The sequence below is a fragment of the Ostrea edulis genome, chromosome 4 (genome assembly GCF_947568905.1).
Source record: "Ostrea edulis chromosome 4, xbOstEdul1.1, whole genome shotgun sequence".
NCBI classification, from domain to species: domain Eukaryota; kingdom Metazoa; phylum Mollusca; class Bivalvia; order Ostreida; family Ostreidae; genus Ostrea; species Ostrea edulis.
In genome coordinates this window covers 64,815,515-64,828,599 of record NC_079167.1, presented here as the reverse complement: position 1 = coordinate 64,828,599, position 13,085 = coordinate 64,815,515, and the positions used below count along the sequence as shown (strand labels likewise).

General features: G+C 34.7%; 1 protein-coding gene across 3 annotated transcripts in view; it reads left to right on the top strand.

The window, feature by feature from the left end:
• The window catches only part of LOC130054258 (uncharacterized), a 22,206-nt gene extending 9,121 nt beyond the window's left edge, over nucleotides 1–13,085 (top strand). The window contains exons 3-6 of one of the 3 annotated variants that reach the window (XM_056163433.1): nucleotides 1,080–1,194; nucleotides 1,402–1,472; nucleotides 9,992–10,024; nucleotides 10,207–13,085. In XM_056163433.1, the coding sequence (XP_056019408.1) occupies nucleotides 10,213–12,495 (2,283 nt within the window). In that variant the 5' untranslated portion in view covers nucleotides 1,080–1,194; nucleotides 1,402–1,472; nucleotides 9,992–10,024; nucleotides 10,207–10,212 and the 3' untranslated portion in view covers nucleotides 12,496–13,085. Of the gene's footprint in view, nucleotides 1–1,079; nucleotides 1,195–1,401; nucleotides 1,473–7,709; nucleotides 7,732–9,991; nucleotides 10,025–10,206 lie in introns of those variants that run through there. The other 2 variants (XM_056163434.1, XM_056163435.1) reach the window with 2 other exon arrangements.

Genomic DNA, 13,085 nt, shown 5'->3' with positions numbered 1-13,085 from the left:
GATGGATCCACAGTTTACATAGTCTTTTCTTTTCAGATGATTTGGTTGGGTTAGGAATTTGGAGAAAAAAAAGCCCCAACTTTTTTCACCTCTCCCCTTCGCATTAGTCTATTTGACTGCTTGACAGGAAGGCAACAACCTAATTATTCGTAAATCTACCACATGCACATCTTTTTCATCAAAACCGGAATAGACGGTGTGACGTCAAAATGTTTGATTTTTGTGGTCTTGAATACAAAAAAGTTCCACATCATGGCAGCCTGTATAGATGGCAGGAATTTCAATTTCTAACGTTTTCAGGGTTGTCTTTTCCTTTAAACAATTCTTCCGCCACAAAATATAGTCCCTGTAAAAACCCGGTCAAAATTTGACACAATATTTTTCACATGGACAGGGCTCAGTAATAGATGTGTAATATGTTTGCATCAATTGGATCAGTATTGAACCAATATAGTTATAGCATCCGGCGTAGTTGTGCTCAATAGCTCAGGAGCTAACTTCCTTAAAGGGTTGTAAACATTTTAACTATTATAATTTTTGATTGATGATTTACTGAAACGATTTTATATATATATATATATATATATATATATATATATATATATATATATACATATGTGTTGTAATTATGCCATTGTAGAAAATCTTGGATGTAATTTGTAAACATAAAGGCATAATATAAAGTATCCACACTTTCCAAAGAAAGTTCAGGTTGTTATCCTGGTCTGTCCGTCAGTCACATTTCCTCTTCCTCAAATCCCCTTTTTATTTTAAGCAGTAACTAAATAATCTTTTTGGAATATAATAAGCGGTGTCCTGTAGATGTACAATAAGGTTTCGTAATTTTCAATTTTATCCTGGGGGCAAAATGGGGATAAAAAAAACTCCGTTTTTTTTTTCTTTTAAAAAATCCCTGGTTCCTCATACAATTTACACAAAAGCCAAATCATATTTTGTATGTGTGTATGATTATAATCTTAAAATCTTATTTATCTCTCATATTGATTGCATCATTTGATCTTTTGTAACATATATTGTGCATTTTCAATATTTTTTCTTCAATATTTCTATGATTTCAGATCAGTGTGGAAGCTTACTAGATAACTATCAGTGTTCAATCTCATAAATGCTATAAAGAGAACAATGTTGAGAATAGGACCTACAGGGACAGCCCGAAACCCCAGGTGCCAAGGAGTAAGCATCCTTGGTTGGTGAATGATTGCGATATCATTCATATATATCTTGTACATTTGTATATCAGAGAACAGATGTCTGGTTTTAGAATTCATTCAATAGAAAATGCATTAAAATACAGGAGAAAACGTGTTAAAAAGCACAAGTAAATAACATCCATCAGCTAAACGTTTTACATTGGGTTTTAACCCTTTTATTCCTCCATAGAGAGTGCCACGAAAATAAATACATGTACGAAAGCGAAAGTAGAATATTGAGACGTTGAGTGCATGAGACTGGTGAGTATCTTTTCATTATACATAGTTTTCTGAAATATAGATATGTAGAAACATTTCTCTACTGTAAATACGGAGATTGCGAATGATTGATATCGGTTTACATTACTGCTGAACGACTACTCCTTTTACATGGCACTGTTTAAAGCGAATGAATGAATAAGTAGTAGTTACCCCATATGATATTGTTGGTTCTGTGCAGATACCCGATGGGTGTGGTCATAATGACACGAGGGAGCTACGCTCCCTCGTGTCATTATGACCACGCCCATCGGGTATCTGAACATAATCAACAATATTATATGGGGTAAGTGATTTGTACCATAGTTTAATATTATTCATTATATTTTATTATAGCTTTCGGAAGCGCGGTCGCCTGTTTACAATATGATGCCAATTGTTATGTCTTTACATTACACTTTGAACACCATATATTTCTATCATAATGACTTTCTATCACCGAAAAATGTATGTTCATTAATTGTTTTTAAAAAGCCGTTTTTAAAGTGCATATAAATGTTTGGACTGTTGGTTTTGATATTTTTATTTTAATACATATTTTGACTAAATTGGCTGGAAAAACGTTTACATGTATATACAATAGATTTTTTTAAAAAAAAAATGGCGAAACCATAAGAGAAAGAAAAAAAAAAAAGAATTGTAAGACACGAAACCATAAAAGAAACACAAGTCTGATTCACTCTGTCCGCTAAACAAGTTTATCTCTCAAACGTGTTCTTATCACGTGACTGGGTCTTTTATAAAACTCTTTATAAATGATACCCGTATTTCTACTTACACGTGTTTCTCGACTTAAGAAAAATATGGAACTAGAAAGTCTTTGGGACGAGACCATTGACGATATTATCTTGTATCAAGGTTTAAGTGAGATTCAGTGCGAATATCTATAATGTATTTGGAGAACTTAGTCTGAGTCAGTTATCCGTGTTTGATATGTGCAATTTTGATCTGGAGGAACTTCATACAGTGGACAGTGATGTTGTTTTGTTTTTGTTTTTTCGAGAATGTGGGCGGGGTTTGAAGAAAAGTGTGGGTTATGTACAGATAACCCACACTTTTAACAAAAGAAAGCACGCCAAGCTATGGTACAAACCATATATAGATCGGTAAAGTTGGTTACTAGTAACCAGCTACTAGTAACTGGCTACTTAAAAAGAGAAAAGTTGGCTACTAGTAGCCAGCTACTTGAACCAGGAAAAGTTAGCTACTAGTTGCCAGTTACTAGTAGCCAGCTACTAAAAGTAAGAAAAGTTATCTACTCGAAGCCAGCTACTACAAAATATAAAAGTTATAATTAGTGATAGCTCGCTACCAGATAAAGGTTAATGAGTTTGAAAATTATTATCTATCAGATTTATTTCTAAAAAGGACGAGGAGTCGTGTGATATTTCATGCTCAATTATCCCCAGTTACATAACGTTGCAATGCAAAATACGAATAAACTTTTTCAACTGAGTGTTTACTTTAAAAGTGATACGGATTGAATTCAGACCTTCAATCATTTGATATGCCATCGATTTTGAGATATCTGCTACTTTTACAATTTGATTCGAGTTACCCTGAAATTTCAACATAAGTGTGAATACCGTAAGAAACTTTATGTTTGACTTTATGTTTGTATTAGATATCTAACGAATTTACGACTATACATATGGCAAGAAGTGATAGATGGTGTTTTGGTACGCCACGAATATTCAGATATCGCTCTTTAGGAAATCAGTTACTTATACATTTTGATTATCGGTACAATGAAATTTCAAGATCCGTGTGAACACCATAAGGAACTCCGTGTTTATATCATATATTTAACTAACTTACAACGATACGTATGGCGAGTAGTGATATTGGGTATCGTGATATGTCATAAATTTTCAGATATCACGCTTAAGGAAGTCAGCTACATATACCTTTTGATGGCAGGTAAACTGAAATTTCAAGTTTTTCGCAAATATCTTAAGGAACTCTGAGTTTGTATAAGATATCTGACTAATTTACAATTATCAAAGTGAAGAAGAGTGATATTAGGTATCTTGACATGCCAACAATTTTCAGATATCACCCTTAAGGAAGTCAGCTACTTATACTTTTTGATTCCTGGTATCCTGAAATTTCAAGTTTTTCAAAATATCTTAAAGAACTCTGTATTTGTATTAGATATCTGACTAAACTACTCACGGGAAGAGGTGTGATATTAGGTATCTTGATATGCCATCAATTTTCGGATATCATACTTAACGAAGACAGCTACTTATACCTTTTGATTCCAGTTTTCTACCAATATTTTAAGGAACTCCTTGTTTGTATTAGATATCTAACTTAATTTACAATTATCAAAGTGAAGAAGAGTGATATTAGGTATCTTGACATGCCATAAGTTTCCAGATATCACCCTTAAGGAAGTCAGCTACTTATACCTTTTGAGTTCTTTAAGATATTTATGAAAAACTTTGAAATTTCAGGTTACCTGGAATCAAAAGGTATAAGTAGCTGACTTCCTTAAGCGTGATATCTGGAAATTTATGGCATGTCAAGATATCTAATACCAGTCTTCTTCACTTTGATAATTGTAAATTAGTCAGATATCTAATACAAACAAGGAGTTCCTTAAAATATTTGATAAAACTTGAAATTTCAGTTTACCGGCAATCAAAAGGTATAAGTAGCTGACTTCCTTAAGGGTGATATCTGAAAATCGATGGCATATCAAGATACCCAATACCACTCCACTTCACATGGATAGTTGTAAACTAGTCAGATATATAATACAAACAAGGAGTTCTTTAAGATATTTATGAAAAACTTGAAATTTCAGGTTACCTGGAATCAAAAGGTATAAGTAGCTGTCTTCGTTAGGTATGATATCCGAAAATTGATGGCATATCAAGATACCTAATATCAGATTTTGTCATATGTGCATTGGTAAATAAACCAGACATTTAAAACAAAGACAGAGTTCCTTAAAATATTTTCTAAAAACTTTAATTTTCAAGTTACCTGGAATCAAAAGGTATAAGTAGCTGGCTTCCTTAAGGGTGATATCCGAAAATTGATGGCATATCAAGATACCTAATACCACTCCACTTCACATGGATAGTTGTAAATTAGTCAGATATCTAATACAAACAAGGAGTTCTTTAAGATATTTATCAAAAATTAGAAATTTCAGGTTACCAGGAATCAAAAGGTATAAGTAGCTGACTTCGTTAAGTATTATATCCGAAAATTGTTGGCATATCAAGATACCTAATATCATACTTCTTCACGTAGATAGTTGTAAATTAGTCAGATATCTAATACAAATACAGAGTTTTTAAATATATTTATGAAAAACTTGAAATTTCAGGTTACCAGGAATCAAAAGGTATAAGTAGCTGACTTTCTTAAGCATGATATCTAAAAATTGATGGCATATCAAAATACCTAGTACCACTCCACTTCACATGGATAGTTGTTAACTAGTCAGATATCTAATACAAACACAGAGTTCTTTAAGATATTTATCAAAAACTTGAAATTTCAGGTTACCAGGAATCAAAAGGTATAAGTAGTTGACTTCCTTAAGGGTGATATCTGGAAACTTATGGCATGTCAAGATACCTAATATCACTCTTCTTCACTTTGATAATTGTAAATTAGTCAGATATCTAATACAAACAAGGAGTTCCTTAAAATATTGGTAGAAAACTTGAAATTTCATGTTACTTGCAATCAAAAGGTATAAGTAGCTGACTTCCTTAAGGGTGATATCTGAAAATTGATGGCATATCAAGATACCTAACACCACTCCACTTCACATGGATAGTTGTAAATTAGTCAGATATCTAATGCAAACAAGGAGTTCTTTAAGATATTTATGAAAAACTTGAAATTTCAGGTTACCTGGAATCAAAAGGTGTAAGTAGCTGTCTTCGTTAAGTATGATATCCGAAAATTGATGGCATATCAAGATACCTAATATCACACCTCTTCCCGTGAGTAGTTGTAAATTAGTCAGATATCTAATACAAATACAGAGTTCTTTAAGATATTTTGAAAAACTTGAAATTTCAGGTTACCAGAAATCAAAAGGTATAAGTATAGCTGACTTCCTTAAGTGTGGAAATTGTTGGCATGTCAAGATACCTAATATCACTCTTCTTCACTTTGATAATTGTAAATTAGTCAGATATCTTATACAAACTCAGAGTTCCTTAAGATATTTGCGAAAAACTTGAAATTTCAGTTTACCTGCCATCAAAAGGTATATGTAGCTGACTTCCTTAAGCGTGATATCTGAAAATTTATGACATATCACGATACCCAATATCACTACTCGCCATACGTATCGTTGTAAGTTAGTTAAATATATGATATAAACACGGAGTTCCTTATGGTATTCACACGGATCTTGAAATTTCATTGTAACGATAATCAAAATGTATAAGTAACTGATTTCCTAAAGAGCGATATCTAAATATTCGTGGCGTACCAAAACACCATCTATCACTTCTTGCCATATGTATATTCGTAAATTCGTCAGATATCTAATACAAACATAAAATCAAACATAAAGTTTCTTACGGTATTCACACTTATGTTGAAATTTCAGGGTAACTCGAATCAAATTGTAAAAGTAGCAGATATCTCAAAATCGATGGCATATCAAATGATTGAAGGTCTGAATTCAATCCGTATCACTTTTAAAGTAAACACTCAGTTGAAAAAGTTTATTCGTATTTTGCATTGCAACGTTATGTAACTGGGGATAATTGAGCATGAAATATCATACGACTCCTCGTCCTCTTTAGAAATAAATCTGATAGATAATAATTTTCAAACTCATTAACCTTTATCTGGTAGCGAGCTATCACTAATTATAACTTTTATATTTTGTAGTAGCTGGCTACGAGTAGCTAACTTTTCTTACTTTTAGTAGCTGGCTACTAGTAACTGGTTACTAGTAGCTAACTTTTCCTGGTTCAAGTAGCTGGCTACTAGTAGCCAACTTTTCTCTTTTTAAGTAGCCAGTTACTAGTAGCTGGTTACTAGTAGCCAACTTTACCGATCTACCATATATTCCTATATTCAATCGATTTATTCCATGATCAATAAAGAGACCAAAAAAATTGTAATAAAAGAAATGTTTGATTTCGTGTACATAACAACAGCACACATGTATGAGGCACCGTTTCAGTATTTATTACCATTCAATGACATCTCTTCAAATAACAGGTAATATCACTTGGGGGTATCTCCATTTCGAATAGGCGATATAGTTGATTGGTTATTCAGTTTATTGGTTATTCAAATAGTAAACATCAAAGGCGATTACATCGTTTGGATTCCATTGTTAGAGTTAAGGTAATAGAACTCTAAATATTGGGTACCCAAGTTCGCCGATGAAAAAACAAAAACAATAATAAAGCAAATGGTATAAAACTATACTCTATATTCTGATTTATTCATACATAATCAATTTACATCACTACCAAAGTTCATTTCGAAATTCCGAACACTTCCCAGGATATGCAGAAATGAATTCACAAAAATGCCACATTATTTTTGGTCGAATTTAAGCTGGGTCCTGGCACTAAACAGAATGTTTGAGCATTGCAAAAAAGCTATTACATAGAATGTGCATTTTATTAGCATTTGAGTCTCTAAATCGTAGTGGGTTCTTTCATCCTTTTTGAGTAAACTAGTGGCACCGGTTAAAATGGCTGTGATAAGTGAAAGTGCATACGGTTTTACAATTTTCAGTCACTTTGAGCTATTATGGATTTCAGTTTATGAATTGCGGTAAGAAATTAAACCTATGTATATACATGATATCTAATGTTGTGTCTGGAATGGTAAAACAAAATAAATTAAGAAAAACAAACTTTCGAAACGGTACGTCATATTGAAGAATTAATGCATAATTCGTATAGAACCGTGACCTAAAATAATCTCTGACCCAAAACTTAAAAATATACCCCTCACAAAACATTCGTTCATGATCATATGTAGCACCAATCAGCGGGGAACCAGTTTACGTTTGACGGTGAAGATTATATCCGAAATTAGTAATTCCGACAGTTTATGTTCAATTATTAGTAGATACAGGATATGAAATAAAACGATCTAACATGGAGTGCGGTGTACTTATTGATATTGTGATACTGAAATTGCGTTGATCCTTTCCCACCATGCCCCGCCGTTCTTTGGGAGTGGGGTGGCAATAAAAACATTGGGGATTCGCTTTTACCGCAGGGAGGATGAGGTAAAGTTCATTCGTCTGAAAATCAACAGAAAGACAGGCCACAGATTTTTTGTTCTATCTGTAACCAATATTTGAAGGGGCATGGGCATGATTGAGCTGAAAATTTTATTTTTCCATTTGTAGCTCACCTGAACCGAAGGTACCGAAGGTTCAAGTGAGCTTTTCTGATCACATTTTGATCGTCGTCCGTCTGTCTGTCTGTCCGTCTGTCTGTCTGTAAACTTTTCACATTTTCGACTTCGTCTCCAGAACCACTGGGCCAATTTCAACCTAACTTGGCCAAAAGTATCTTTAGGTGAAGGGCTTTCAAGTTTCTTCAAATGAAGGGTCATGTCTCTTTCAAAGGGGAGATAATCACAAAAATGCAAAAATAGGGTGGTGTCATTTTAAAATCTTCCTCTCAAGAACCACTGGGCCAGAAGAGCTGAAATTTACCTGAAAGCTTTCTGACATATTGCAGATTCAAGTTTGTTCAAATCATGGGCCCCGGGGGTTGGATGGGGCCGCAAGGGCTGATCAAAGTTTTACGTACAAATAAATAGGAAAAAACTTTTAAAATCTTCTTCTCAAGAACCACTGAGCCAGAAAAGCTGATTTTTATATGAAAACTTTCTGACATAGTGCAGATTCAAGTTTCTTTAAACCATGACCCCCGGGGGTAGGATGGGGCCACAAGGGGGATCAAAGTTTTACATACAAATATATAGGAAAAATCTTTAAAAATCTTCTCAAGAACCACTGAGCCAGAAAAGCTGATTTTTACATGAAAACTTTCTGACATAGTGCAGATTAAAGTTTCTTCAAATCATGGCCACCGGGGGTAGAATGGGGCCACAAGGGGGGGGGGTGTCAAAGTTTTACATGCAAATATATAGGGAAAAACTTTAAAAATCTTCTTCTCAAGAACCACTAAGCCAGAAAAGCTGATTTTTACATGAAAACTTTCTGACATAGTGCAGATTCAAATTTGTTCAAATCATGGCCCTCGGGGGTAGGATGGGGCCACAAGGGGGATCAAAGTTTTACATACAAATACATGTATATAGTTAAAATCTTCTTCTCAATAACTACTGAGTCAGAAAAGCTGATATTTACAAGAAAACTTTCTGACATAGTGCAGATTCAAGTTTGTTCAAATCATGGCTCCCGGGGGTAGGATGGGACCACAAGGGGATCAAAGTTTGATATATCGACGAAGTTTTGTCTATTAACAATAATAGCTTTCATCCATATGTCGATTTGATATAACCCTGTGAGCTCGAAATAAAGGACACCACAGAGTCGTCCACTTCTGCCTCATACTTAGATATTTTATTGAAAGTAGACATTAACGGCAAACTGACAACTCAACTGTATGACAAACGGGATGATTTCAGCTTCTCCATCGTCAACTTCCCATATTTATGTAGCAATATTCCATTATCACCTGCATATGGTGTTTATATATCTCAACTGATTCGATATGCAAGAGCTTGTTCTCGTATAGTAAGTTTTTAAATCGAGGTAAGCTACTGACAAACAAATTGATGGTACAGGGGTTTCATCAGTCTCGATTGAAGTCAGCATTTCGCAAATTCTATGGTCGTTATAACGATCTAGTTCGTCAATACAACCTCGCATTGGGTCAAATGCTGTCTGACGTGTTTCATACCGATTGTTAAGCCGTTCTTGGCACACTGATTTTGACTGCAGATAGCTTCGTTTACTTGATCAAGATATAGGGCTCACGGCGGGTGTGACCGGTCAACAGGGGATGCTTACTCCTCCTAGGCACCTGATCCCACCTCTGGTATATCAGGAGGTCTGTGTTTGCCCAACTATCTATTTTGTATTGCTTATAGGAGTTATGAGATTGATCACTCTTCGTTATCTTCACCTTTCATCATTAAAACCTTCCATCAGAAATTGTATGTCCAGTGGTCCGTATTTGCCGAACTCTCTATTTTGTATTCCTTATAGGAGTTATGAGATTGATCACTCTTCGTTATCTTCACCTTTCATCATTAAAACCTTCCATCAGAAATTGTATGTCCAGTGGTCCGTATTTGCCGAACTCTCTATTTTGTATTCCTTATAGGAGTTATGAGATTGATCACTCTTCGTTATCTTCACCTTTCATGCAATGACTCGGCCATTATCTGTAGATGAAAGTATATGTAGCTGTAGCAAAGATAGATAATTTGAAAAGCAAACTTTCGTGTGGCTTATTTCAAAATGCCAAAAAAAAATAAAAATCAATTTCTTTTTCTTATGTTTTCAGGAAGTTCGTGAATTAAAGGTCGATTGAAGATTTGTGAGCATACAGTTATTTACTTCAAAATAACTTTATATCACTCTTTGAGCATATCTTTTGATTATTTTAATCATCCTTTTACAGATCGATAAATTTGATTTTTACAGTAGTTTCCATAGAAGTACATCTGTAATAGACATAAACAAAAATAAAAAAGCGTATCTTTCTACCTTCCTTTTCAGTGACAAATGATGGAGAGAATAGATTTTCTACATGGTGTGGTATTGCTAGCAGTTATCCTCTTGTCTCCATTTGTTCTCTCTCTCTATGGATATTTAGATGAACCTACCTACGTTCCGATCTCTCGTGCGAATTCTTTCTATGGAGAATCAACAGAACCCATCCGTCATTTTAGACAATACAGACTGTTTTTAAATGCTGTTTATTTTGTTTTGTACAGTATAGTAGCTTGTCTAGCGTTGGAACCTATATTCAGGAGAGTCTCAAGGCGTCAGACACTGTATTATCGACCTTACTACATTTACCATAGTATGGTTTGCCTAATTCCTGTTGTTATAAGATACGTAAATATGAATGCTGGGATATCAGATGACATTATGCTACAAATTCAATGGGAAAACCTTTTTTTTACTATATCTTCGGTGTTCCGCTTTATTTTTTCTTTTTGTATGGCCATATTTCAAAGATACAAGAAATGGAGGTTGCTTTTGTACCTACTTATTACAGCTTTTCTTGCATTTCTTTTTTCTTACGTATTTTGCGTACTATGCTCAACTGTGGTAGAATTAATAAGCGTAATCAGGAAAAGCAAAGGAGAATTTTTGACAAGTTGGTCTTACTTCGACTATGAACAAGTGCCCGATGAATTAAATGTTAGCAAAGTGAACACAATTCATAGATATTATACTCTGGATCAGGATCAGTTCCTTAAAACATGGGAAGAAAAACTGCAGTCACCAGACAAACATGGAACATTATTTCCTTATCATCGTAAGGTGTATGTTAATAGTATTGGAGAAAGTGTCAGGTTATCGTGTAGTGCCGTCGTTAGTAATTGTGACTCATCAAGTATTAAAGTTGTATGGAAATTTAACGAACAACATTCAGTGAGTAACCAAAGCAAAATCAAGACGGAGTTTGAGAAGATGCGAAACGGATTGGAGTATGTAAGCAGCAACTTGACTATTGATGCTATCAAAAACTCTGATTTTGGGAATTATAGTTGTTTCTTTTGTGATTATTCAAAGGCAGTGACACTCGCACACTTTCACAGATATGCTTCTGAATACCTAATTGGGCAATACAGTGTACAGAAAAACAACGGCAATACCTTCTATATATATGCAACACCAGGTAGCGCTGTTCATCTGACATGGAAGCCGATGTTGTTTTACAGTGAAAGCAGTGACTTGGTACAGTACTATTACATAAATGATGGTCTTTACTCAAAACAAGACAATGGAACAAAATGGAGATGCTCAGCATTGTCATATCTCTATATTCTATATGGGATAGCGATGGAATGGTTTTTTCTTCCTGAATTGACACCATCCTCCTCAGACTTTTTTGTGAATACATTTGGTTCTTATCAATCATTCTTTATCGAGTGTGCTGGGCCCAGTGTGTTTGGAGTTCACAGTATTGAATATTTCCGTCGAATGTACGACGAAAAGACCAAATCATTTGTATTAATTGAAGTAAAACATCCAAACACATTGATTGTTCTTCCTGATCTTCCTTACTTCCTAAAAATGGACAACGTAACAAAGACTAAAAAGAAGTTGATGATACAAAAACTGCAGCAGTCAGATTTGGAATATACTTGGTTTGAAAATACTCATATATGTGTACTAGTGGCACGCGTTTTTGTCGAACTAGTTTTTGTAATTCTCATAATTCTCATTTTAATATTTTGTGTGTGTAAAGTTTGGAAATTATACTTGCTTGCTGTACAACAGCCAATCAGAAATGTGTGCTTGGGAAGATTGGCTTGGAAGACTTCAGATCCGTGCATGGAACTGGGATGTAATAAATCATATACATGTTACATACTCTGTAGCAATGACGATAGGGAGTCTGTCTACAGCAGCCTAGTTCTTCCACTAAGGACGGGAAATATCACAACAGGGTTTAATTTTGAGGAGTGTGATATAAATCGAAGTGGAAAGTCTGAATTCGACATACACTGTGACATACTTAAACAATGTGACCATCTGATATTTTTTATAACATCCGCGTATTTGGAAGAGGAGGCGTTTGTCGGAATTCAACTAGATACTGTTCTCAAGTGTATTCAGATGAAAATCATGCCGGCAAATTGTGTGTTAATTATACGCGCAGATTCTTCGGTTGTAGACAAATTACGATATAATCTACCCGAAGCTGTTATTCATGACTGGATCACAATCACGGATGCTAAAACAAGACTTCGACAAATATTGGAGTGGATAAAAAAAGATAAGGCAGAGAAACAGTCTGCGATAGCGATATCTACAGCATTTTTCGGGTAAAAACTTATTACCGTTAGTGAATATATTTTCTAAACATTTTCATGTAATATCGCTTTCTGATATTGAAGCAATATGATATTCGAATTAACAAGGACTCTGTAGCTGTCTTTTTGTGTGTGTGTGTCGTCTCGAAGCATAATGACACTTCAAGATCTTACTTTGTCCATTGTATGTCCCTCTGTCAAATCCAAAAACTTTATAGCTGTAAGTGATGGATTTTTATTATGTATCATGTATATTACTTATGTGATGGATGTTGGTTGGTTGTATGTTGTTTAACGTCAGCTCGAGAAGTTTTAACTCATATGTAGACGTTACCATTGCCGGTGAAGGGTTGCAAAAAGGCCTACGTTCGGCGCTATGACCTTTGAGCAGAGAGGGATCTTTATTGTGCCACACTTGCTGTGACATGGGGGCTTAATTTTGCGGTCTCAATCAAAGGACCGCCCCATTTAGTCGTATTTTTACGACAAGCAAGGGCTACTGATGACCTATTCTATCCCGGATCCCCACGGGACTTATGTGATACTCATTTAATGTATACCTAATATATAGTAAGAGTAAAATTGCCATTGCAGGCGACACATCTG